Here is a 25206-nt window from a genome sequence, read left to right as displayed (position 1 = left end):
GACACCAAGCGAACGAAGATGACTGCATATGGTGCGAGCCTTCCCTTATTCAGAATTTGAGAGCAGTGATCCGCCGCCGCTACCCGATGGTGACCGCAGGGGTGACGCAATGCTCTCCTTTCAGTACATACGCGACGCATCTCGCGAGCCCGACGCCAATGTCGCAAGTGGCTGAGCGGCCTGAGCCACTGTTTTAGTCGCATGCGCTTTGGGAGTGTACCCACTTTGAGTTAAGTATCTAATTTTGCTCACTTCAGGTTGGTCAAGGCAAGGTCAAGGTCACTGCTGCTACGTGCTTCCAGTCGTACTGCGCGTTACCTGTGCCGATCATAATCCAACGTCGGCTCCGCCAGTATACTTGAAACTGATACGACCAAACGGCGAATGCCCCAAAAGAGTAGGTAAGCTGCCTTAATAGGCAAGTTGGGCGAATCAACAATGATCTATTATTAGTGAATGTAACACTCAATGACTTATGTAACGAGTTGTGGCCCTGGCACTACGTGGCTGTCTAACTCATGCCACACTGCAACGGCCGACTGGCCTAATGGTTAAGGCGTCAGTTTCCGGCTGGGATTAGCTGAAGATTCTGGGTTCGAATCCCAGGTTGGTCGGCGTATGGTGTGTGTTCGCAAGAACACACACCGTATGCGTTTTTGCCCCTTACACTGTTACAGTACGTGTTTGCAAACTGAGCTGCACAACCAATCATCACCTCGAACGTCACGCAAGCCTGATTTATTGAGCTTCTGTTTCCTTGTGGATCATTGATTGCAGAGTCTGGTACTGTACATTCGCACTCGGTCATGAACATTTGAACGCCGGTCACCGGTACTTACACGGTCGTAAACTTGAACTCCATTCTCGAGTCGAATCATGGCTGTTCCAACTCACTTGTCTGTCTCGCTTTGCGCGGGTCTCACACAATTCTATGGACGCACAAGCTATTCAATATCATCAAGCTTCCCGTACTCAACCGAGTACCACATTCGACGATTAGTTTAGTATGTCACTGTCGCTCGAAAACGTTGCACCCTGAGGCCATGCAAGTCCTAGCTCGCGAGCAGTAGGATTTGATTGCGCCACACGAAGCGAGTTTACTTGCTCGACCCACTCATCGCGATGACTGTGTCTTTCTCCGCCAACAGCTTCTCGATCTGTTGGCCCAGAGCATCGCCAATCTTCGCTTTCTCGAGCTTGCGCGCGAGGAGGGACGAGTTGCGCTCGTTGACATGGGCTTGGTGGGCTTGATGCGATGCTGAAAACAGGAGTACGGTCGAGGTCAGCATTGGCGATGGTCGTTTGGGGGTTGGGTATCAAGAACGGTAGCGTACCGATGAGTTCCTCGATTCTTGTGGTTTGAGCGGAGTCGCGTATGGCGGAGGTGTCGAGAAGAAGCGTAGAACGGGCAAATGTACCTTTCGCATGTGCTGTATGGATGCATGGGTGCGTTAGTAAGGTAAGGCATTTTGTGGCACATCGAAAACGACGCACCTTGCTCGATATCGGCCTGGACATCCTGTAGTGCTTGGCGCCAGGACTACAGCGAGCCTAATCAGTGGTGTCCAGCACATTCACCCCAGTCCATCTCACCTTCCCCTCGATGATCGGGTCCTCGTGTGCCCCCTGCATGTCCCCGCTTTGCATGATGGAATGCCTCAGCACGTCGACGTATCCTTCCACGGCCTTCACTTCCTCCTCAAGAGACCGAGACAACTCTGGTCGCGTGAGCTCATCAAAGGCCGATAGCTGCGTCATAATTGTAGACACCCAGAATGTGATTGGGTAATGAGCGGGACGCACGGATTGAATGATTTTAGCACATGCTCTCTCAAGATCTGCGATCTCGTTGAGGAGGTGTTGCAGCTTCTCCTCCTTCTCACTCTACTCGCCAACGTTACTTCATACCGTGAGGATGAGGTGGGGAACGTACGATGCGGGCGTGCATATCGTCTAGAAGCGTGTCATCTAATTCGTCCGACGCTCGCGCAGGGACCGGCGACTCATACCGGAGACTCCGTTCTGCTCGTGTTCGAGCGATTCTCTGGCACTTCTCACTATTTCGTCGACGTGGTGATCAGCATTCAGCCCAGGACGAGGGATGCATAGGCAGCGACACTAACACCAGATCCTCTTCAGTCCTCTTGCCTAAGGCCTCACGGAGACGTGCTTCACTGGCTTTCCGTCGTGCTTCGGCGCCATGTCGATGGTCATTAGACGAGGTGTTTGAGCCCGCAAGGCGGATGTGGTATGCCTGTAGAGCCTTATTCGATGCGTAAATGGTGCGTCATGGCGATTCTATTGGAGTCGACTTACGGCCAGAACGTCCTGCGTGTGCTCCGCCCGTATCCGTTTCGTTGGTCGTCCCTGTGTTGCGGTGTTCGTGACAGGTACATCGCCTGTCTAATCAAATCTGGACGTGTAAAAAATCCGCGCTCAAGAGCAGCCGAGGCACTAACGAGCTTTACTGCTTCTGTCCTGGGTAGCCAATTGTGAGTCAATGGTGATGCATCTGGTGAGCTGCTCACTGAAGCTGACCCATCAGCCGGTCTACCTCCTTGATCCTTGAACTTCGGATAGTTTCCTTTTTCTCGAGAACTTGCAATAAGAAAAGAGACCTCCGCTTGGCGTCCAGGAGAACCTGCAATCGTTCCAATTCGCGCTCTATGGGGGTGATGAATCAACTGCCTCGGGACCCCAAAGGCTTATACTTTACGTACGGGACTTGGAAACCAACTCAAGCCGGCTGTCTAGTTGACTACGAGCTTCCTTGAACTCGTTCTTCGCCCCGATCAATCTCGCTGTTGCATGTTTGGCCTTCATGAAATCGGTTTGCTGCCCTTCGGAGGATACCCCGCTAGAAGGGCCTGCTTCCCGCATCCTTATATACACGCTTCAGCTACATAGCGGCATCTATGCTGTCTCCTGCGCAGACGTACTGTTGGATGGTCTGCCGCGCTTGGTTAACTTTGGCTCGCCCCTTCATGTGTTCGGCCATGAATAGAAGAGCATCGGCGAGTGGTCCCTTGCATAACCTGCGCATGTCATCTGCAGAAACGCTTGGTGCGCCGAGAGCGTGGAATGCCTGGCGAATGTACTCGATCCTGCCGCCTCCCAAGCCATCCGAGGTGGCAACCTGCGGAGGTGACGATGAATGAGAGGTGCCAACGACGGCTCTCGGGAGATGCGAAGATGCTTGTGCCTTCGCGCGAGCCCTCCGTGTCTCGTCTGTCTCTTTGACCATATTTGTATACTAGGGTGTGACTGGTGGCGTGGTCGCGAGGTAGGGAAAAGCAGAGACAGCACTGGGACTGAGTGAGTATGTACTGGTCGCAGCGCTGAGTGGCAGCCACAGACGCGTCGCGGTCACCGATCGTGTCTCCGCACATGATCAAGTTCCCACGACCGAGTCTGACGCGTCCCCGTCCTCGATCCACGCGTCGAACTGTGCACATCCGTTTGCTCCGGTCGACAGCCCATCTTTCCTTCACCTACACAGCGACCATGTCTACAGCAGCATCTTCGTCAAAAGCCCCAGAAGCAAAGGAGGGAGAGCCCAAGGGCGAGCAGTCCGTGCCCCACCTGGGCATGCTCGAGGAGGACGATGAGTTCGAGGAGTTCACTGTTGCAGGTGCGTCAAGCAACTCGCCATAGGCATCCCGGTACATGGGTGCTCACCGCATGCATGATAGACTGGGATGATTCGCAAACCGACTTGGCACATCTCGGCGGTGCGCCACCGGGGGCGGCGAAGAGTGGTGGGGATAAGCTCTGGGAGGATAACTGGGACGACGATGACATCGAGGACGATTTCAGTGTGCAGCTAAGGTGCGTCCAACATTCGCTTCCGCTCTAGGATACTTACTGACATCGCGTAGAAACGAGCTGGCGAAGAAGAGTAACGGAGGGAAAGGCCCTGAGCCAATGCAACACTAGCACCATACGTTCGTCGGACCTCTGAAGACCTTTTTGCGATTCAGCCTTTGCTATAAGCTCACAAATGAATGTATGTCGTTGACGACTTCCTCCGCGAGACGACGCAAACATTGCTGGATGATCTGGGCTTCACACTGTTGAACAGTCGCATAGCTCATCACTACCGTAGGCATTCTCAATGCCATCTCACTTGGCAGCATGAGCAGAAAAATCCTCAATGCCTTACTCGGTCACTAACTGTGCAGCATCGTCTTGTCCCATTTGTGCCAACAGCCTTGGTTCCATATACATACCCAATATTCAAATGACACCCGGGCTGGCCATCATCCTCAACCCCGTCTCACCGAAACTCTTCTCCTTCGTCCTTCTGTCAATTTCAAGGAACAAGAATGAGCACACCGCCAACTCGCGAAGCTCGTCCGCGCGTGGCGCGAGTCGTAACGTCGCCGGGGTCACTCTCGGGGGGCCACCCTCCGGTCTGTGATGGACTTGTGGAATCCCGCGATGGGCTGTTTGAAGCCGTCATCTTCCGTATAGAGCTGTATGCGGGAAGAACTGTTCATGGAAGATGGAGTAAAGCGCCAGTGGTTCGACTGACCTCCAATGCCCGCCCAGGTGAGAGTCCCTTCCACTTATACCGCCTTCCACTCTCGTCTTTGAACGCCACGCTGCTACATTTCTCCGTTCATTTCCCCCACCAATTCAAGAGGCGGCACTACTCACTCATTGAACGGTATCTTGCTCTTGCTCATCCATTCGCGCGTAGGCACCGTCTTTCCTCCTCGGAGCGTGACCTTCCCGAGGACTAGGCCCGTGTCCGACCACTGCAGCTCCGCGACGACGGTGTCGGAGTTGCCCTCGAAAACGCGCGTCGTGGATGCGTTCTTGCCATTCTCGGTGTACACGACGTAGAGCACCTTCCCGGATGCGTCGGTGACAGTCGTGTTACAGGGATTGTCCGGGGTGAGTGTGAGCATGATGATCTCAGGGTGGTCGGCCATCGTGCAGTGCTATGGTGGGGGTTGCGTGGCGAACGTCCGGCGCGGACTCGGGTGCGAGGCTTGTTCTATAAGTGGTTGTCTCAGGGGCAGCATTTATCGGGCGACGCAGACTGCAGGCGCGCCTTTGCTGTTATGCACTGTCTACATATGGTTGATATATAGGTTCGAACCCTTGGATGAGCGCAAGGTCCGGGGCCAGAACGGACATCGCGAGACGATTAACATCGCTGGTAGGTCACATGGGACGCTCGTCGTTCCCCGCATTTTGCCCCTGACCGTACAGTGCCAGGCATGCGCATTGCGCATATATTTGTGCTTGGCAGTCGTTGTTCGTGGTCTTGTGGCTCGTCGGAGCGCGCTCAGACTGCGGTCTGTCTCCTCCGCCGCAGAGATGCCGCGAGTGACTTGAACGGCAGTCTCAAGCTCGCGGCACAGCCTTGAATACGGCGGGCTCCGAGTCCGCTAGCTGAACATGCAAAATGACCTGCTGGTCCGACTGCGAGCACACATCTCAGCAGCGCAGTAGATCATCCTGATTGCATGCTGAAGCCGACACGCTGAGGGCAGCTACCATGGACGCGCCCGCACTGACCCTCACTCTCCAACCCGACAATCCACTCAACACCACCCTCTCTTCAGATGGTAGACCTCTCTACACAGTGAGCGCGACGCGCACTGCACGAGGCTCTGCCATCCGCGTGAGCGACGCATCCGGCGCGAACGTAGCCACTCTCGAGACGTCCGACCTCGGTTGGGGCTCGTCCAAGGTGAGGGTCGGCGAGGACAAGTCTGTGGCGTATGGCAAGTGGCTGAGCAAGAGCATCATGCCGTTCGGACGGTGTGTGCTTTCAGTCGGAACGGCTGCATCGATGTCGTGCAGTATGGGGGCGGTGACATGCTAATGATGAGCGACAGGGATGTGACGATGAAGGACAAGAGAGGGCGCAAGTACAAATGGCGGGAGAACCGCGCTCGCGAAACCCTGGCGGTTAGTACTAGGCCTTTTGCTCAAGCTATGTCGTGTTTCGCAGCTGACCGGAAGGAACTTGCCCCTAGCTCTACACGGCAGAACAGACCGCGTTTCCTATTGCAAGCTTCCGCCGGACCCTCACTGATGATGGAGGCTTGGTCGCGACCCTCTCATTGGAAGGCCAGGCGCAAGAGATCCGCGATCAGGTTGTCGCGTCGTTCGTATTTCTCGAGCGCGAGCGCAGGGCACGCGAACGTGCGATAGAGAACAAAGCCGCGAGCGAGACGAGGGCGCAGGTGTCGTTTGGGGTATCGTAGGACGCGGTGTCCCAGCCGCAGTTATGGGAAGGAAGTTTGGTCGGGACATGAACCAGTCGGAGGCGGGACAGTGGTGGTATTGTATGAGCTTTGCGCGACAGTTGGTAAACACCACGGTCTGAGGAGTATGATTTGGCGCATCGTTTCAAACAACTCACCTTGACTTGAGGTGCAAACAATGACACTTCGGTGTGCTAAAGACAGATGCGACACGGCGACATGCAACTCAGTAGGGCACATTTGAGAAGGGATCAGTCCCTGGGCTGCCTCCGAGGGCGTTAATGATGGAAAAAGAGTGTATAAACAATATCTCGCGGGGTCTTGACGGCATACATGCTGATACACATGCGTCCTGGTCTTGTCCAACGAGTCTTTGAGAATTCGAAAGGATCTGAGGTTGAGACGAGGGACTACGGGGACTATACTAGCCGTGATGACCAGTCGAAAGCAATCTTTCTATGAAGGCCTGTGAGAGTTGTTTCAAAATCCTTGCTGAGTCCGAGGCCACAGGTTTCACCAACCCGACTCACCCGCCATGACGCCGACGCCCATGTGCACCCGTGTGTTACGCGAAGCTAGGCGAGTGGAACACTACAAGCCACAAGCTTGCAAGGTTACTAACTTCAAAGAAGAGTTCTGTATCTTAGACCTAGGAAGGACGCAAGTCCCTTCGTCCTAGTCGAGTTCCGAAGCGGTAGCGGTATGAGAAAGCTAGCGTCGATTGCTAACCAGGTCGAACTGAAGAGTCCGACCTCTATTGTACAGGTATATATACAAGTGAACGAGTCTGAGTCAAGACGTATAGTAAGCATGAGTCAGGATATGTCATCGCTGACGAAGAGAGTGGTAATCATGACGAAGAAACGAGTCAGCAAGGTTCAGCTATCATATGATAGTCCGGGTGCGGTATAGTACATAACCGGTCCTCATGCACGTGAGGTGGTTAGGGATAACAAGTAAAAGGAAATGAAAATGTACGTAATATGGCGACTTGTAACATAAGCCCCTTCCTATGGTCGACGTCCGCGTTGACCACTAAGCCTCAGGATCTTGTTCGTCTCCGCCGTCGTTACCGTCCGCATACATGTCGTTGATGTCGCTGTTGAAGTCCCAAGGAGAGGGTACTCGACTCGAAGGTTGGTCTTCAACCGAGCGAGACTCCTCGTTGGACTCGACCAACACCTGAAGAGATCCGACATGAGGTATACTTGCCGATCGTCTATTGGCACGGATTCGGTAGATGGCGGCGTTGGTGTTTCGAGTCGCGACGGCCGGTGGTACTTCCGAAGGGGTAAGGAAGGTGCGATTGGGATCGTCGTTGTTGATACCAACCGAATACCCTACGACTTCCCCATCTGGACCGTAAACGACTTGTAGGATTCGTCGACCGAAGATTTGGTCGACGAGTTCTTCCGCATGTGTGGACGTAGATGCTCGCGGACCTTCGTCTCGTTGTTGCGCGAGAAGCTGGGCCTCAAGCGTGAAGAAGCCGTCGGTATTCATGGACGACGACGAGGAAGAGGGTCGAGGTGTTGGTGCAGCGAGGGGTCCTTCTTCGGAGTACGGTGGAGGTTGGGAGTACCTGGGCGGTGCATCAGCCAGTTCTGCCCGCGTAGGTTCGATATGGAAGTCCTCCTCCGACTGCGACGTAGGAGGTGAATTGATGCGTGATAAGGGTCGGGGAGGAGGGATTCCTTGAGGTCGACGCAGATGTGCAGGTGGCGTAGGGATACGTATAGGTCGTGCGACGAGGTCCGATGGTAGGATTCCGCGGAATCCTCCGTCGGAGTTCGTCTCATCATAGTCCTCATCGTAGAACGGACCTATATGCCACTCATGCATATAGTTCTCGGCCTCCACCCAAGTATCGAATACCATTCCTCGCGTTCCGGAACGGTACAATCGGCTCAAGACCGCGTGCGTACCTATCCGGTAGATCCCCGGAAGTCGGCCTCGAGCTACGGCGTAATATCGAGCCGTCGGGTAGGGAGATGGAGGGAGGTGTCGACGACGACGAGAGGTGCGCTGTCGAAGGGAATACGGTTCTGCGAGGTTATTCTCGTCGGTTTCTTCGGCGAGTTGTCGTGCTCCTCGTTGAGCGGCGTTGGTAAGCCGGACGAGGTGCGATTCGGAAAGGATGTCGGCAGCGAGGATCTCGGAAAGACGTCGACCGTGCGTCGTCGCTGGTCCCACCTGGGGACATGCACGGTTTGTATGGCCCGGGGCCGTACGTCGGCACTTGGGGCAGGTATACAGGAAACAATCAAGGACGCGATGTCGCTGCTCGTTGTTGCACCCCAGGAAACACACGGTTCTATTGTCGATGAGGGCTCGTGCTGCTTCGGGGACGAGGTCGTCACGGGTCGCGTCTCTTCCGGGGTACACAAGGTTCGTGGGGTCACGTGCGTCGGGATCGTTGTGCGCGAGGAGCTCCGGGAAACGTGTGTGCTCCAACGTTTCAAGAGCCGCTGTGAGAGCACCGACGGCGTCTCGCTCGTACGCTAAGAACTCTGCCACGATGTCCTGACGTAGATGTCTCCTCATCGTGACCTCGGTTATGGCATCGTATACGCCGACCAAAGCGTCGAGGGAGTCGTGTTGTTCCGCGTTTGTGAGGGGGATCTCGACAGGGGGGTAGGCGAGGTCGATGAGCTGGGTGTCGGGATCTAGGAAGAGGTGTTGGACCATCCTCCAGTTTACGCGGGTATCGGGGGCTTCCTGCAACTCGGGTCGTTCAGAGAAGAGTCGACGAGTTTCGGCGAGGAGGGGAGTGGGGAGAATGGGGGATGGAGTGCGGGCGATGGCAAAGCGAGACATGTCGAGTAGAGCGATGAGACGAAGAAGATTCAGAGAACTGGAAGTGGGTTATCGTCTTCGTGGTTGAAGTCGATGCGGACGACTCCAATGCGATGCTTTGTCTTATACTCCAAGAGGAGATCATCTGATGTTCCGGTTAGGTTCCGTTCCGGTATCCATTCGTTGGCTGACGAAGGATAACCGCACCATGACACATAGTACTGTCTCCGACTGGAACTTCCTCGGTGATTGATAATTTGCTCCACTTCGTATTCTTCTTCTCCGTCGATAAGGTCAGGTGGTGGCATCGTGTGATTGGGACCGTGAGTGTCCGTCGTTTTATATGGGGAAAGAAGACCGGCGTGGAAGACGGGATGGATTCGCCATTGCTTCGGTAGTGCTAGTCTATAGACTCCGCGTCCCATGACTTCCGTGATTGCAAATGGTCCTTCCCGTTTAGGCGATAGTTTCCGGGATGGATAAGGGAGATGAAGGTTCTTCGAGTCTAGCCAGACCTTCTGTCCTTTCTGAAACGTCGGTGATCCCTTGCGGATACGGTCTTCTACCATGCGTTGTGCGAGTTCCATCGTGGCTTCGGCTTCTTTCCGAACTTGTTGTAGATTGTTGAGTCGTTCTTCAACTGAGGGAATGTTCGTGGGTTCGTGAACGGCTGGGATGGAGCGAGGTTCGTATCCCATCATTGCATAGAACGGGGACATCTTGATCGTAGAATGCTTCCTAGAGTTATGTGCAAACTCGGCGTCGGGAAGCATTGATGCCCAGGTTTCAGGATTGTTTGCGCAGAGGATACGAAGGTAAACCTCAAGCTCTTGATTTGCTCGTTCCGTTTGTCCGTCCGTCTGAGGGTGGTACGCCGTAGAGATTCGTTGGTCAATCTGAAGGATTTTGCACAGTTCTCTCATGACTCTAGACGCGAACTGGGGTCCTCGGTCGGAGATCATGTGATCTGGGAGTCCAAATCGTCGGTAAACCGTGTCGTGTAGCATGCGAGCAGTGTCTGCAGCGTCTTCAGATTCGGTGCAAGGCGTATAAATTACCCCCTTCGTAGAGTCGTGGTCCACAACGACTAAGCAAGAGTCGTATCCCTCCGGAGTGGGCGGAAGGTGTGTGATGTAGTCCATCGTAATCGTTGACATAGGGCGGGTGGGAAGCGAAGCGGGGATAGGGTAGAGCGGGACCTTCGTGGGATGCGTGTTAGGTTTCATCTGCTGGCAGGGTGCGCATCCTTTGACGTATTCCGAGATCGAGTGTGTCATTCCAGGCCACCAGTAGCCTCGTTGTACGAGAACTTTGGTGCCGTCGATACCAGGATGTCCTGCGGCAGGGAGATCGTGGTGCAACCGAATGATACGTCGTCGTAGATGTTCATCCGGAGGAACATATACTTTGCCCCGGTACCAGACAAGTTGTCCATCAGTTGCCCAGTCTTCGAGTGACGTGCGCGCAGGCGGTGGTCCCTTTCCGAGGAGCGCATCAAGTGCTTCCCGAATCATGGGGTCTACGTCGTGTGCGGCGGTGATCTGGTCCTTCAGTGTGATATTGACGGCGCGAGCAAAGACGGAGGATGGTAGCATGACCAGTTCATCATTGTCTTCAGATCCGTCGTCGTGATCGTGTCGTCGTGATAGAGCATCTGCAACAGTCATCTGCGATCCTGGGACGTGTTGCAGTTCGTAGTCGTATTCGGAAAGTTGAAGGAGCCATCGTGCCTGTCGTCGATTAAGCTTTTGGGCTTTCTTCCAGTACGTGAGGTTGCGATGATCGGATCGAATGGCCAACGTGTGTGGGGAACCGAGCAAGTACTGCTGCCATGCATCAAGACCGCGTATGATCGCTAGCAATTCGCGGTCATAGATTTCATAGTTCCGTTCGGCGGGGTTCAAGGATTGCGAAAAGAAACTGCACGGGTGCAGTTCATCATTGGCGTCCTTTTGCAATAGTGCGCCGCCGACTGCAAACTTCGAGGAATCGCATTCGAGAATGAACGGTTTGGCTTCATCTGGCATGATGAGGACCGGAGCTTTGGTAAACTCGTCTTTCAGGTCCTCGAATGCTGTCTGTTGTTCCGCGTTCCAGTGCCAAGTGACGTTCTTCTTAGTGAGATCGACGAGCGGGCGTACTCGGTCAGAGAAGTGGTGGATAAACTTCCTATAAAAGTTGGCGAATCCGACGAAGGATCGTACATGTTTGACACATGTTGGGACAGGCCAGTGCGTGATGCCGTTAACTTTGATCGGGTCCATGCCTATATGTCCGGGTCGGATGATCATGCCTAAGAATTCCACTTCTTCTACGTCGAAGAAACATTTCTCGGGTTTGAGATAGAGGTCGTGTTCCTTCAAGCGTGCAATGACTCGTCGTGTTCGTTCATGGTGGTCGTCGAGGTTGGCCGAGTAGATGAGGATGTCGTCCATATAAATCACCATCCAACCTTCTTCAAGCATGTCGGCGAAGATGACATTCATCATTCGCTGGAAGGTGGACGGCGAGTTGCATAGACCAAAGAACATGACCGTTGGTTCGAAGAGTCGAGGAGGACCGCCATCTGTACCGGGTACTGCGAATGCAGCTTTCCATTCGTCTCCCTCTTTTACACGGACGTTGTTGTAGCCAGCGCGAAGATCCATCTTGGTAAAGATCTTTGCGTGCTTGAATTTGTCCATGAGATCTGAGATAAGGGGGAGGGGATAGCGATCCTTGACCGTGTTTTCGTTCAGCTTCCGGTAGTCCTGACAGGGTCTCCAAGTGCCATCCTTCTTCGCAACGAAGAAGAATGGGCTTGCCATAGGAGATTTAGACGGTCGGATATACCCTTTGGACTCGTTTTCCTTGATGAACTTATCAAGTTCTATCCGTTGCGCTGGATTCAGAGGATAGATCTGCGTTTTGAGCTCCGTGAAATCCGGTTTCAGGTTGATCTCGTGGTCATATTCCGTGTGCTCAGGGAGTCGAGCTGCCGTGCCTTTGTCAAAGACCGATAGGAACTCATGAAGGTATTCGGGTACCATTTCCTTCAGTTCCTTCGGTTTATCGTCCTTGTGACTGGCGGCTGCTAGCTCCGTAGCGGTAGTTACGTGACCAATAGAAAACGCGGCAGGGAGGATCCTTCCAGTCGTGGTGCGGATGAATCGATTGACGGAGTGCGGGGAGGATGTTCCGATGTCTTGAACATGTTCCTGGGTGAGGGGAACTTCCTGTGATGTCGTCATGTATACCATGGGTTCTCCTTTGACGTAGGACATCAGCACTTCGTCATTTGCTACGTCCGTCATCATGGCTCGAAGTTCAACTTCTGGGTTGAAGTCCTCTTCTATAGTCTTGGGAGCGGTGTCAGGAATAGTTTCGCGTTCGAATTCTGGATCGGGAATTTCTTCTATCGTGGCGTGCAGGGGTTCTGTTTTGATGGTACGAATAGCAGGCTCAGCTTGCTGTAGCTGGGCTTGCGTTGGTGGGTCGGGGAATCGGAAGATGCTTCTCTTCCAGTCAATACGTGGGTTCTCCCTCTTCAACCAGTTGTAACCAAGGATTAAGTCCTGCTTGCCGATGCTGGCGACATATGCGGTGGTAACACGCATGGTGTCGTTCCATCGGTAGCGTAGGAAGACTTTTTCTTCTATGGTTTTGACTTGGTTAGGGGTCCCGTCTACGTTAAAAACGGGGATCGGTCGTCGTAGTCGTTTGGTTCCTAGTCGTAGTCGGATGACTAGGCGGGGATGTATGAATACTGCCATGGCTCCACTGTCCACAAGAGCATTCACTTCGGTGTCGGCGTCTTTTCCTCTCACGAATACGGGTAGGTGCAAAGATTCTGATTCTTCTACTCCGTATTGTACATGCGAGACGGTAAAGTTCGTGGGTTCGCACTGCGCTGAGTCGTGGAACCCTCCTAAAAATCCGCTCCGAGCTGTTCGAAGACAGACTGCTTCTCCTCGGCCTTCAGTTCTGCGAAGAGCTCGCGGATCGTCTTTGATCGCGGGGCCGGGGGAGGTGCGGTGTATTGTGCTGGACGATAAGCGACTGGCTGTGGTACCTTGCCATTGCGGTGGTCAATGGAGCGGTGACCCTTCTGGTGGCACACGAAGCAAAGGCCTTCCTTCATGTGTCGGTCTCGGTCCGCCTGGGACATGCGGTTGGACGTGGTAGCGTCGATGTCCATGGGTTCGTCGAGTCGGCCACTCGTCCTGGGTGCCTGTCCACCATGGGGTCGGTCGACATACTCGCCGTAGGAGGCGTGTTTCTGGGCGACGTCATACCAGTCCGACATTTTCTCCATCGTCCTGTCGGTTCCGAGCATCTTTCGAAGTAGCTCGGGTCGGACCGCACGGCGGAAACGGTTGGAGAGTAGGTTGTAGTCGTTTGCAACCCTGGTAGCTCCTGTTCCGGTAGCATCCCGGAACTTGGCTCGTGCCGCGGCCGTCTTGAATTTGTGTACGAACTCGTGCGTCGACATCTTTCCTTGGGTGAGATTGTCGAAGTCGGTGATGGCTTTGTCGAGGTGCTCGTAGACGGGGAATGACGACGTGAGAGCGGTTACGAAGTCCTTCCAGGTCGGGTACATGACCTGGTTGCTTGCACGCTTCTCATTCTGTTCCTCGTAGAACAGAGTGCGCCATCCTTTGGCCTTCCCGTCGAGCTTGGAGACCGCGTAAGCGATCTTTCGTTGGTCATCAGTGTTGGTATTCTTTGTGGCTGCGAAGTAGTTCTCGATGTCGTTGAGGAAGCGAGTCAAGTCAAGAGGATCGCCTTTGAAGGCTTCTGGACTAGCGACCTCAAGTTTTTCTCCTCGCTCTACACTTCGGGCCTTCAGCTCCAGAAGCTCCTGCTTCAGAGCCTGGAACTCTGCAGAAGAGACGGACATCGGTGGTTCGGGTGATGGAAAACGATAGGGAAAGGTGTCGGGTTCGGTTCTGGTTTCTTCGTCGACAGGAGTCAACGATATGGGTTCGATCGGTGCGGGAGTTCGTTCCGGACGTTTCTCAAGCGTACGGGTGGAAGTCGATGGTTCAAGTTCGAGGGACGGGGTTCGGGAGAGGGATCGTTTCAACCCAGCGATATGGGCTTTCGCTTTCGCGAATCGTGGTTGTTTCAAAAAGAACTGGGTAGTTCTCTTTTCGTCGTCGACGTTGGATCGAAAGTTCGTCCAAACGTATGTCTGGTGTTTGTTCGAGAATTCGGTGTGGACGGGTTCGGTACGTCCTTTCGCGGTGATATCAAATCGGAGGAGTTCGTCGTCCCAGAAAAGGGTTTCGTCTGCGCCTAGGCCTGGCAAGTTGAGTCGGCCAGGGTCGAGGATCGGATGGCGCGTGATGGTGGTTTCGGCGGACTCGAGGATTCGAGCCCGTTCGGGAGGTTGGGTTCTCTACACCTGAGAAGGTGGAGATGGAAGAAGAGTTCGACCTTATGTTACGCGAAGCTAGGCGAGTGGAACACTACAAGCCACAAGCTTGCAAGGTTACTAACTTCAAAGAAGAGTTCTGTATCTTAGACCTAGGAAGGACGCAAGTCCCTTCGTCCTAGTCGAGTTCCGAAGCGGTAGCGGTATGAGAAAGCTAGCGTCGATTGCTAACCAGGTCGAACTGAAGAGTCCGACCTCTATTGTACAGGTATATACTGTAGCGAACCCTACAACCCGGATGTCACGCGTCACAAGCCCGCCGCCCGCCGCGGCGAGGATGTCATGTTACTCGTCACACCCGACCCCGCCGCCGGCGCCAACACTGTCGCTAGGCGCTAGGAGCGGCGCCTGCGGCGGGCACAGCGACAGGACCGCCATCCGGGGGGCGCATCACACGTCACACGCGTCCCCGCCGCTGCGCCGGATCGTGTACAGCCTGTCACACGTCACACCCCCATCCGGGTTGTGGGGTTCGCTACAGTATACAAGTGAACGAGTCTGAGTCAAGACGTATAGTAAGCATGAGTCAGGATATGTCATCGCTGACGAAGAGAGTGGTAATCATGACGAAGAAACGAGTCAGCAAGGTTCAGCTATCATATGATAGTCCGGGTGCGGTATAGTACATAACCGGTCCTCATGCACGTGAGGTGGTTAGGGATAACAAGTAAAAGGAAATGAAAATGTACGTAATATGGCGACTTGTAACACCGTGTTCGCGGGCGACTGAGTTGACCGCACCCAGAGCAGGCGCAACTACGGCTGCAGCGTGAGTTCTACGTGCACCGAATAGAAGCGAGAATGTCAAGCCCTATGTATGGGCAGTCATTGCCCAAGCGAGCGGTTGGATATTGAGAGGTACCACATGCTGTACAGTGTACACCTGCTGCCGGTGGCCAGTCCCATGGGTTCATTCTCCTCGTCAGAGAAGCACTCACGCAGAACTCTGGCGAGTCGCCAGTGTCGTATGGCGGGTACCACACTCGACGAACGTGCGCGCAAACCTACCCGCACGCGCCAGGCGCGCAAATACAGTTAGACATCCTCTGAGCGCGGTCGGCAGATTGCTGGCAGCGGAAGCCCGTGCATAAATGAAAGAAGACAAACTTAGGAACGGAACAGGCTGACAGACACTGGCAGATCCTACGAGTCCGCAACGTGTACCGCGGCGGTTGTAAGCTTAAGCAAAGGGCGAGGAAGCTGCCCTGGTCGATGCAAGAAGCATGGGCTGAAGTCAAAATGATCTAGGTCCCACCGCATCCGGATCTCTGTGGGCGAGTGCCGCGGGCGAGTCGCTCGCTGGTCGATGACGTCGGCTTACTGCGCGCGAAGGGAGGCCCGGGACTTCCAGATTTTGCATAGAAAGTGTGCGCCGAGTGTTTCGGTCGGTGGTGGAATCATAGGAGAGCATAAAAGGAAGGACTGTACATGCGCACGGACCCCTGAGCGTCGGGACCAGGTCGGACAATGTCAAGCTCGATCGCGTCGATCGGCAGTGCGATCTCATAAACAAAGTCGATGAGTACCACCTGCGCCATGTTGGTCCAGGCACCACATACACGATAAAAACACAGCCTTTTTTCAGCCATGTACGTGGATGCTGCCTGCGCCAGGAGGAGCTCAGATGAACTTATTGACCATCTCGGAAACTTGCTCAAAAATGAGTCGGCGAGATCACCGATCTGGATCGTACATGGGCGCCCATCTGCCCCCAGATCCGACCTATCAGGTCCACTTTGCGTTCCACATGGACGACGCCAGCCGGACTGCCACAGCACAGCAGTCCGCATCCAGCAAGACCCAGCGCCGTCGTCGACCGCCAGTCTGAGCGCACGAACGTTGGCGCACCGGGGCGAGAGAAGGCTATGCAGGGCAGACGAGCCGGCAGGGATTCGGTGGGCGGTGATGTGGCCGGACAGAGTTCTGTCTGGAGCGGGGCCACAGTTTGGGAGGAGGACGAACGTGCGCCGGGAGATAAGCCGAATATGGACATAACCCAGGGCCATCAGGGAGAAAAAGATAGCAGAATTCGCCGGAGCATGGTGCTCGCTCTCCCCGCAAACTGTATATCAGCGCGATGATGCTCGTCCCGCACGCCCTACCGTCCCCGTCTCGTCTACCTCCCTTCACTGTGAGCGTCGACTTGAGCAATGGCTTCCACCGGCAAGAAACGCGTCGGCCTCAGCCAGGTCTCCCTCATCTTTGCGTACGTGCTCGCTCTTCGCAGCCACATACAACGACATTGACATCGTATGCCAGTTGCGGGACCGCCTTGTTCTCTGACGGTACTTTGTTTGTCCATGTCTGACGATGCAGGAAGTTGACAGGGCTCATTGGCAGGTTATGCTAACAACATCATTGGGAGCGGTGAGTGTGCCCGTCCTCCTTTCCCGCGCATATACTCAGTCTTTTCACGATTCACAGTGAATACCATCCTCAAGCGGATCTATGGCCCGGAGCAGGTCGATAAGGTCTACAGCAATACCCTCACGTCCCTTGCCTTCGCCGGCACCGTCGTCGGCATGCTCATATTCGGCTACGTCTCTGACAAGATCAGTCGAAAGTTCGGTATGGTGAGTACTTTGCTCTCCACCATCCACAACGTGCAGAGGCTCGACGCATACAACGACACTTCTTGATCCCACGTCTCGTCCAACGCACCACGCATCTCAGAACCTCTGTGTCTGCTTGCCGGCATCTGGGAGGAGAGGTGTGTTTGCAGCGTCATTGCCTGCTGACTTACCTCCCCTGCTGACCCGGTAAATGGAGCGGAATTTTGTATCTGCGGAGACGTTTGGCGAGGCGCCTTGCCTGCAAACGTCACTCCGAAGCTAGCGTCGCGAGCCGGCGCGTCTCCGCAGCATGAGTCCCAGCAGTCCGAACCGCGCATCTAACGCCTTCGCTCGGATGTTTCGTTGTGCTCTGGCTGATTGCACTGCCTCGTGTAGATGCTCGCAACGGGTATCGTCGCTCTCTTCTCCGGCCTTTCGGCGGCGTCAAGTGGGGCGAACCATAGCGTGCGGGGGATGCTCGACATGCTTTGCGCGATGCGGTTCCTCATTGGTATAGGTGTCGGTGCAGAATATCCCTGCGGGTCCGTCGCCGCTTCAGAACAGTCGGAAGAGCCAGGTATCAGCAAAAACTCTCAGCATCGATGGTTTGCGCTCGCGACCAGTACGTCTGCCTCTTCTCTGTTCAGCATAAGGGACGGATGACTATATGCGCCTTTGCAGACTCCATGATCGATTTTGGCTGCGTCGTCTCCGCGTTCGTCCCGCTCGTACTCTACTGGATTTTTGGCGAGAACCATCTCCGTGCCGTATGGCGTATCTCGGTCGGTCTCGGTCTCATCCCGGCCGTTGCGGTCTTCGTCTGGCGGTTGCGGATGGAGGAGCCGACCCGGTTCAAGAAGGACTCAATGAAGCGCACGAAGACACCGTACCTCCTCATTATCCGCAGGTACTGGGTGGAATTCTTGGGCATCTGCATCTCGTGGTTCATCTACGACTTCATCGTGTATCCGGTGAGTCACACTTGACACACACACACTGCTGTCGATCTTCAGGACTTATGACGTGTGCAGTTCGGTATCTTTTCCTCGACGGTCGTGAATAACATCACGAACAACTCCAGCGCGCTTAGCGTTGTGTTCGGCTGGAACGTCGTGATCAAGTCCGTGCTGTGATTTACTCATATGTACCAGTAACTGATGGGACCCTTCAGCTTGTTCTACATCCCGGGCACGATCGGCGGTGCATTCGTCGTCGACTACCTCGGTCCGAAGTACACCCAAATCACCGGCCTTCTGTGCCAGGCCGTCATCGGCTTCATCATGAGCGGTCTCTACGACCAGCTCACGAACCACATCGCCGCCTTCGCCGTCGTCTACGGCATCTTCCTCAGCTTCGGCGAGTTCGGGCCCGGGAACTGCCTCGGCATGCTCGCCGCGAAGACCGGCCCGACCGCGGTGCGCGGGCAGTTCTACGGGGTCGCCGCGGCGGTGGGCAAGGTCGGTGCGTTCATCGGCACGTGGGTCTGGCAGGACATCGTGGACGACTTTGGCGGCTCGGAGAGCAAGCGCGGGAACACGGGCCCGTTCTGGATCGCGTCGGGCCTCGCGATCCTCAGCGCGCTCGTGACGTTCTTCCTCATCAAGCCGCTCTCGCACGACGGCATGGAGGAGGAGGACCGCCTGTTCCGCGAGTACCTCGAGGCGCACGGCTTCGACACGTCGATGATGGGCCTCGAGGGCGAGTCGACGCCGACGATCGCGTCGCGCGAGTCGAATGACCCGAACAGCATCGACGAGAAGCTCGCGTGAGGTGCTGGATGGGCGGTGGTGTTTGACTGACCAGGTAGCATATTTAACTAGTGTAATCTTGGGTGCTGCTGCTTGTGTCTAAGCTCGCTGAGGGATATTGGGCTGTGGTGGTGGCCATGTTGTAACGACCTGTCATGTACGAGAGGATACCGATGATACTGCTAGTCCGCTATAGACACCTCTATTTCTTGTCTGGTGCCGGGCGTGTAGGCTTCTATGTGGTCCTGGCACGGAGCGTCAAGTGAGCATCGCCTTCAGCCCGTCGCTGGTGTCATTAAACCCACAGAAAGCAACAGCAACAAAAAAATGCAAAGTACATAGCACGTACGCCGGCCCTCGTGTGAGGCAGTCTTCTTACATCGAGTACTAACAGTGCTGCGAGGCAGTGCAACTTCAAGTCATGATGCACGGCACTCCGCCGGCGCTACACTTCGTCGGCTCGGCGTGTCATGGCAGAATGGACGTAGTTTCCGACGTTGGACATGTGCTGTGTACGACGTTGGCAGCTCCATATTGTTGGGGGCATGTGCGTTGCGAGTCCGACTGCGCCGCGTCCGGGCACTTCATACTTATAGACCTTGACTTCTTCGAGGTAAAGATTCAACTTCGAGAACGCCGTGACGTTTTACCTGCCTCAATTGCCCGCCATGCAACGTCAACACCAGCCCGAGTCTGAGGGGCTGACCCTCTATCTGTCCACGGACAGTCCCCGCGACACGACCCTCACCGATTCCTCCGGTCAAGTCTTGTACGACGTTCATACGGAATGTGACAACGGCACATTCACGACACACGTATCCGAGGGTGACGTCGATTTGAAAGCCGTCGAGGTTGCACGGCTGCGATGGACCGGCGTGAATCTGCACGCAGGGACCGTGACGGTCGCTTTTCGGGAGGGACAGACTCTCCCGGTACGCGAGTGGTTGTGCAAGAGTAAGATGCCGTTCAACAAAGAGTATGTGCCTCTTCGATTGAAGAGATACAGCCAAGTATTTACCGAGAGTATAGCAGCGTAACCTTCGTGGACGGGGAAGGGCGAAAGTATAAGTGGAAGAGATACGAGGTGAGTTTAGTCGTATATACCGTCGTCCAATCCAATCGTTGACAACCACTGCGAAGCTATACTGCGAAGATGACGACTACAAGCAGTCCATAGCTGCATTTCACAAGTCAAGCGTGGACGAGAGTGCAAAACCTCCCGCTCCAAAGGAGATCCGCGCTATGCTCAAACTGAGTCCCCGGGCAGAGCAGGTCGACGACCAAGTGGTCTGCTCCTTCCTGTTCACGGAGATCGAGAGAAGGATGAAGGAAGGATACTTGAGGGACGGGGACGTACGAGCGAGAGTCAGTGCATCCAGTGGGTACATGAATTCAGGGGGATCCTTCGGACTGTTGACAGCAACTTCCACCGTGATGTGAAAGACGAAGAAAGGGGCGTGGCCATGTATCATATTGTGTGTACCTTCATATCGCACCCCTACATGTAGCATCGAATGCAAGAAGACCAGGACAGCAATTATGGGGGGCTCGCTTCGATGTCGCTTCTGATGACCAGTCCTCCCTCGTAGAACCACTTGTGGGGATCGAGGTAGATGTCGTGCTTAGGCTGAGCACTCTTGATCTCCGACACACGGATGATCACGTACACATCTTGGGGTACGCCGTGACTCGCCCGCGCAGCGATGCTGCATTGTCTCGCCTTCAAGTTCGCACAACGGCCGGGACTGCGTCACTACACGACCATTTCTGATGCGAAATCGGACCACGTACCGCTTGCAACTGCGCATAGCTCATGTGGAACGGCTCGCTGGCAGCGCCGGACGTTGTCTTCACTTCGAAGTGGTAGGTTGGCCAGCGGCCTTTCCATGATTTCCTTTGCTTCTTTCCGTGCCACAGGTCGGTCAGGACGCCGTCCTTGTCCTTGTATTGGAAGTCTGCGATCGACGGTCCATTAAATGGAGAGAAGCCAGGCACTTGACCTCGCAACTCGCTCGTCCAATTATTCTCAGTGAAGCCGGGTCCTAGTATGCGCTGTAGCATGTGGAATACCTGATGTTTGTGAGCAGGTATGTAAACAGCGCGATTCGGTCCGAGCATGCACACTTACGTATACTTCGCCAAGGACGCCGTTCGCGCGATCGCGTTCACTTTCTTGATACGGGGTGCCTCCAGTACTCTCTCCTTTCCCTGCGCTTTGCTCCCTTCTCTGCGGAGGAACAGCAGGCGCGAAGGGTACCGATGTTGTACTTGATGCCGTTTCCAGCTGCTGCAAGATGTGCTGGTCAAGCGTAGACGCCCGTCTGCGGTGAGCATTGTTCTGAGCTGGAGCAAGAGCCGGAGTTGGATACGATGCAGGCTGTGTACGCCAGGCTTGATTCTGAACCTCCGGCTCTCTTGCAGGCACTCGACTGGGGCTCGCATGGAATGCTGACGGCTTCTCGGTATTCTTATCCCGAACGTCTGCAGACCGCCGCTGTCTTTCGGCAGGTGCGTTTGTCGAGTTGGATGGCACAAAAGGCGGTGCTGCCGGATTCGGAGAGTATTGTGGCTCTGAGGGTTGAGACCGTTGGGATACTGTCGGCTCTGGGGACTGTTGTGGTTCTGGTGGCACAGGATACGATACCGTCGGTTCAACCTTGACCTGCTCTTGCTCGTACGTTGATTCCTGCGTTGTCTGTGGGATGCACGTGCTGATGTCAACACCTTCATCCTCCAGGTAAAGCAGCAAGTCGTCCCACGGCATGGAAACGAACTGCAGAAGGGCAAGCTTGTCAATCGCCACACGGTCGCCGAGGAGACTGCAAATCTCGCGATCTCGGGTGCGCGGCATGGCTGCGCACGCCTTCGAAACATAGAAGATCACCGAGTCCTCTGTCTCAACGATGGCCACCTTGACGTCGCTCTGAACATTGACTGTGTTCCCAGCCAAGGACCACATGACGATGACTGTGTCGACGACGTAGATGGAGGTGCTCCTCATCTTCGCTAGAAACTCCATCTGCCCGGCCGATGGACAGTATTGAGTGATGTGTTGTACGTATCTGTGAGAGCGTCAGATCTGCTGAAAGCCCAGATGTGCTCAAATCTTACTTTTCCATGTACTCAGATCTGCCGCTGTACAGGTCGGTATTCTCTTGGTCGAGAGTCTTCGGGCCGAGCGGGATCGATTTCGCTGTGAGAGACGTTTCGAGCACTCGCAGAGGACTCGGCCAGATATTGCTCTCCAGCATTGGCCGCAGTTGACTCAGCGTTTGTGCACTAGAGAACGCCAGTATGGGGACGGAGTTCCGGAACCGCTCCACGCTCTTGCTGCCCTTCTCCGAGACGAAGAACTCGTCAATCCTTTGAAGTCGGATTTCCCCACGGATATGCACGGGGAAGATCGCTCTATCGGCCAGGCCGAGGAGAGCGAATTGCGCTGCAGGCTTCCACGCGATGTACTGGCTTATATCCACGAGCATTTGTTCCAGTATCTGAACGGTGTCCCCCGCTATAGGACGTCCCTCGTGTTCAGCAGCGAATGTGCTGAGTTCATCGACAAGTACTTCAAGGGGAGCGTTCTGCAGTAGCAGCTTCCGACTAAATAAGTCTTCCAGGGCGGCATACCTCGACTTCACGATGAACTTGGAGCGGAGAGTGGACGGTCCATCCCAGTATGCGTCACAACAGCTCGTCCACGACGCGACTGAACGGTTCTGTCCGTCTGATGGTACGAGTATGAGTGGATACTGGTAGAAAGATCCGCTGGAATGCTATGCATGAGGCAAAGCTACGTAGCCAAGCACCAGATCCACGCACCGGATAAAATCGGCCGCCTCGTTGAACCTAGCATCAAGCTGCTGGTATACACTGACGACCGTCTTCTCATCTGCGCTGTTCATCTCCTGGAGTCGGAAGAGCATACCGATCCACGCGGCCGCGTTTGCTTCCATAGTGACGCCGACCCTAGTTAAGAAGCTCCAGCTCAAATCATCGGGATCAGGGAGTGGCAGGAAGTGAAGGCAAGATGAGAGTGTGGCTGGTAGCCAGGCTAGGTTCTGTCGTTTCAGGGAAGTGGTTGCCAGAGGGTATGCTACGCCATCTTCGCAGACGACTTCAATGTTGGACATGTCAATTATGCCGGCGGGAGAGATGCTCGCCGAAAGCTGCGGCCAGAACGCGCGGAGAGCAGCGAGGAACTTCGATGTTTCGAGGTTGCGTGCCATGGAGTAGATCTCGGGCGATAGTCGTCCTAATACGATCCGCGGCGAAGTATGGAGGCCGAGGCAATCCTGCAGCCATGAGAGCCAGTAACGGTCTTCAGGATACAGCTCGACGTAGTCCTGGTGCAAGAACCGCACGTCAGAGGGCAGGACATTACGAAGCTTGACCTCGTGGCCGGGCATGCCCTCCAGTGGCACGTCTAGGTAGAGCTCATCACTCATCGCGACATGTCCGGTTTGTCCATCACTTTGAAGCTTGTTGAGGGGCGAGGCAATCCGACTTGGTTACGATTGTCGTAGAAAAACCGTGCGTAGCGTATCAGCGTCGGCACTGATGAGGACAATCTGACTTGCAAGAGGATCTTGGTCGCGATGAGGTTTGTGTCAGCGCGACGCACACCTAGCAACTGGAAGAAAGCGTATCTTGCGGAATGCTCTTTCACATCATTTGCGATGCACTTGAACTCCATGTCCTGCAGCATATCCATCTCGGACATGAACACGTACTGTTCGGCCTCTCGCGCTGGCCGCCAGGAGCCGTCATTGAGGGGAAGCAGGCGTAGATCGAGAATCTGCTGGCTGAACTTCCCCTTGATCCGCGGCATATCACTCAAATGAGCGCAGACGATGTTGTGCCATTGTTCGGTCTGTGCGCCAATGACGTTCGCGCGATCCATCGCAGTGAGACCATCGAGGAAGTGCTGGTCAGACAACGCCTTGACGCCGAGCTTCGTCAAGTACTGTTGGTCGTGGGAGGCATCATACAGTCGCTGATGTAGTAAACCGAAAGGAGATATTGAGGAGGAATGAGCGGCTCGGTGCGGTTGATGCGGAGGCCCTTGGGGATGGTGACGACGTCCTCCGGTCGTCGGTAACGTCCGTCTACGGAGAGCAACACTTCTCGGGTCTGCAGCCTCGCTATCATACCCTCGGCCACTGCGGAGAATGCTGATTGCGCGTGGATAGGTATGAACCGCATCCAAGAGTAACGCAATACTGGATCCTGCTGAAACTGCTCGACTGCGTGCAGGAAGGTTTCAGTAACGCCGTCGAAAAGCGACAAGTTCCACTTCGAGTCGATGACGATGCCCTCTCGACTGGCTGGCGTCAGGAAATCCGCTTGCACGACGAACTGTAACGCGCAAACGTCAGAGGTATGAAGGTCACAGTCGTCGACCCAGGCTTACATTGAGGCCATATTTAGCCACTGGTAGAAAGGCATGCACGAATTGGTTGCCCATCTCAGGCTCTCCGTCAGCCGTGACAGGAAAGGCGAGGACAACTTCGCTTTCCCCTATGCCCCGTCGCTTCTCTTCGCCTGTGTAAGTCCGCGTGGTCTGCTTGAACACGATATACTTTGCACTAGATGTAACGCATCCGTTTTCGTGGCACTCAAGCCTGACGACATTGCCCAGTTCGTCTATCCTAGAGATGGTGATCTTAGTGTTTCCGTCAGTTGGTTGGTTGGTCGTGGCAACGTCGATGTCAATGGCACGTAGCCTCCGCAGGAATAGAAGCAGTGATGGATGAATGATCCGGATTTGTTCACGTAGGTCGTTGATGTCAATGGTGTGGAGGATGTTCAGGCGAAAGGTCGTCCACCCAGGGTCGCTAGGATACGACGCATCCCAAATTGGATTAATCATACCTAGCGGCCCATCGCGGTCGAATCGGAAGGTGAACTCCCTCGATGCGACGTGGACTCGTTCGGCCACGACGAAGACAGCCTTGAATCCTGCCGGCCCTGCTCAACTTACGAGCATGCGAAGGTAGACATATACATACCTATTCCCTTCTCGCCGATATAGCCTTCCGACCTTGTCTCTCTCCTCTTGGTGCTACTGCCTATGTCGCAGATCGCCTCCACATTGTCCACCCGGAAGCCCTTCTCGTTGCACCTAATGGTCAATTCACGGCCGCGGAGGTGCAAATGCAGGCTGGGAACGACGTGCGGATCATACTCATTGTCGTCAGCATTCTGGATGAACTCGAGGAGGAAGTGGGTCTTGGTGTTGTACAAGTCTCGCGATAGCCTGTACCAAGCGACCTCGAAAGTCAGTTACGGCAGGAAGACTGTAAGCTCGCCTAATTGACGTACCTCTCGCATGCTCTTTCCAACTTGCCTCTCAACACTACCACTGGATCGTTGCCAGAACGCTGTATGTCACGGTCGCCCAAACCATGATTCCTATTAATCTTTCGGATGAGGTCCATGCTAGTAATAGTCGCGACGGTTCAATGGAGCAG

The 25206-nt window shown here is 54.8% G+C and overlaps 7 protein-coding genes and 1 non-coding gene across 8 annotated transcripts; 5 read left to right on the top strand and 3 right to left on the bottom strand.

The window, feature by feature from the left end:
• Positions 1-533: 533 nt before the first annotated feature.
• On the top strand, positions 534-614 carry B0H18DRAFT_t81. Its single transcript has one exon. It is a non-coding gene; the product is annotated as a tRNA-Arg (tRNA).
• Positions 615-920: 306 nt separating this feature from the next.
• Positions 921-3328, bottom strand: B0H18DRAFT_1000853 (uncharacterized protein). The gene is made up of 12 exons (XM_048028252.1): positions 2940-3328; positions 2721-2881; positions 2529-2664; positions 2460-2478; positions 2317-2403; positions 2124-2254; positions 1934-2057; positions 1804-1884; positions 1594-1749; positions 1495-1540; positions 1335-1430; positions 921-1258 (listed from the first exon to the last, which is right to left on the bottom strand). Exons 1-12 carry the CDS (start codon positions 3242-3244, stop codon positions 1098-1100), a joined length of 1503 nt encoding a protein of 500 aa, XP_047894747.1. The 5' UTR covers positions 3245-3328; the 3' UTR covers positions 921-1097.
• A 176-nt stretch (positions 3329-3504) lies between these two features.
• Positions 3505-3936, top strand: B0H18DRAFT_1118020 (DSS1/SEM1 family-domain-containing protein; the record flags this gene model as incomplete). The annotated part of the gene is made up of 3 exons (XM_048033700.1): positions 3505-3631; positions 3693-3828; positions 3879-3936. The coding sequence occupies 3 exons, from the start codon at positions 3505-3507 to the stop codon at positions 3934-3936; spliced, it is 321 nt and encodes a 106-aa protein (XP_047894746.1).
• Positions 3937-4122: 186 nt separating this feature from the next.
• On the bottom strand, positions 4123-5110 carry B0H18DRAFT_254950 (uncharacterized protein). The gene is made up of 3 exons (XM_048037305.1): positions 4660-5110; positions 4535-4607; positions 4123-4475 (listed from the first exon to the last, which is right to left on the bottom strand). The coding sequence occupies exons 1-3, from the start codon at positions 4935-4937 to the stop codon at positions 4389-4391; spliced, it is 438 nt and encodes a 145-aa protein (XP_047894745.1). The 5' UTR covers positions 4938-5110; the 3' UTR covers positions 4123-4388.
• Positions 5111-5381: 271 nt separating this feature from the next.
• Positions 5382-5879, top strand: B0H18DRAFT_1000845 (uncharacterized protein). The gene has a single exon (XM_048028251.1). The coding sequence runs from the start codon at positions 5510-5512 to the stop codon at positions 5837-5839; it is 330 nt and encodes a 109-aa protein (XP_047894744.1). The 5' UTR covers positions 5382-5509; the 3' UTR covers positions 5840-5879.
• A 10279-nt stretch (positions 5880-16158) lies between these two features.
• On the top strand, positions 16159-19204 carry B0H18DRAFT_1000833 (metabolite transporter). Its single transcript, XM_048028250.1, has 9 exons — positions 16159-16642; positions 16696-16721; positions 16777-16803; positions 16861-17009; positions 17385-17610; positions 17670-17959; positions 18020-18108; positions 18160-19077; positions 19140-19204. The coding sequence occupies exons 1-8, from the start codon at positions 16587-16589 to the stop codon at positions 18755-18757; spliced, it is 1461 nt and encodes a 486-aa protein (XP_047894743.1). The 5' UTR covers positions 16159-16586; the 3' UTR covers positions 18758-19077; positions 19140-19204.
• B0H18DRAFT_254759 (uncharacterized protein) lies at positions 19075-20308 on the top strand. Its single transcript, XM_048037303.1, has 4 exons — positions 19075-19081; positions 19144-19712; positions 19766-19820; positions 19877-20308. Exons 2-4 carry the CDS (start codon positions 19405-19407, stop codon positions 20174-20176), a joined length of 663 nt encoding a protein of 220 aa, XP_047894742.1. The 5' UTR covers positions 19075-19081; positions 19144-19404; the 3' UTR covers positions 20177-20308.
• On the bottom strand, positions 20274-25173 carry B0H18DRAFT_1118012 (uncharacterized protein; the record flags this gene model as incomplete). Its single annotated transcript, XM_048033699.1, has 10 exons — positions 20274-20456; positions 20528-20806; positions 20865-21798; positions 21860-22501; positions 22556-23206; positions 23266-23687; positions 23744-24091; positions 24147-24694; positions 24745-24992; positions 25058-25173. 10 exons carry the CDS (start codon positions 25171-25173, stop codon positions 20274-20276), a joined length of 4371 nt encoding a protein of 1456 aa, XP_047894741.1.
• Between the last annotated feature and the right edge of the window lie 33 nt (positions 25174-25206).

Source organism: Fomitopsis serialis, assembly GCF_022376445.1.
Source record: "Fomitopsis serialis strain Sig1Antser10 chromosome Unknown B0H18scaffold_24, whole genome shotgun sequence".
NCBI classification, from domain to species: Eukaryota; Fungi; Basidiomycota; class Agaricomycetes; order Polyporales; family Fomitopsidaceae; genus Fomitopsis; species Fomitopsis serialis.
The sequence above is the reverse complement of the archived record's forward strand: the minus strand, read 5'-3'. Positions and strand labels throughout refer to the sequence as shown.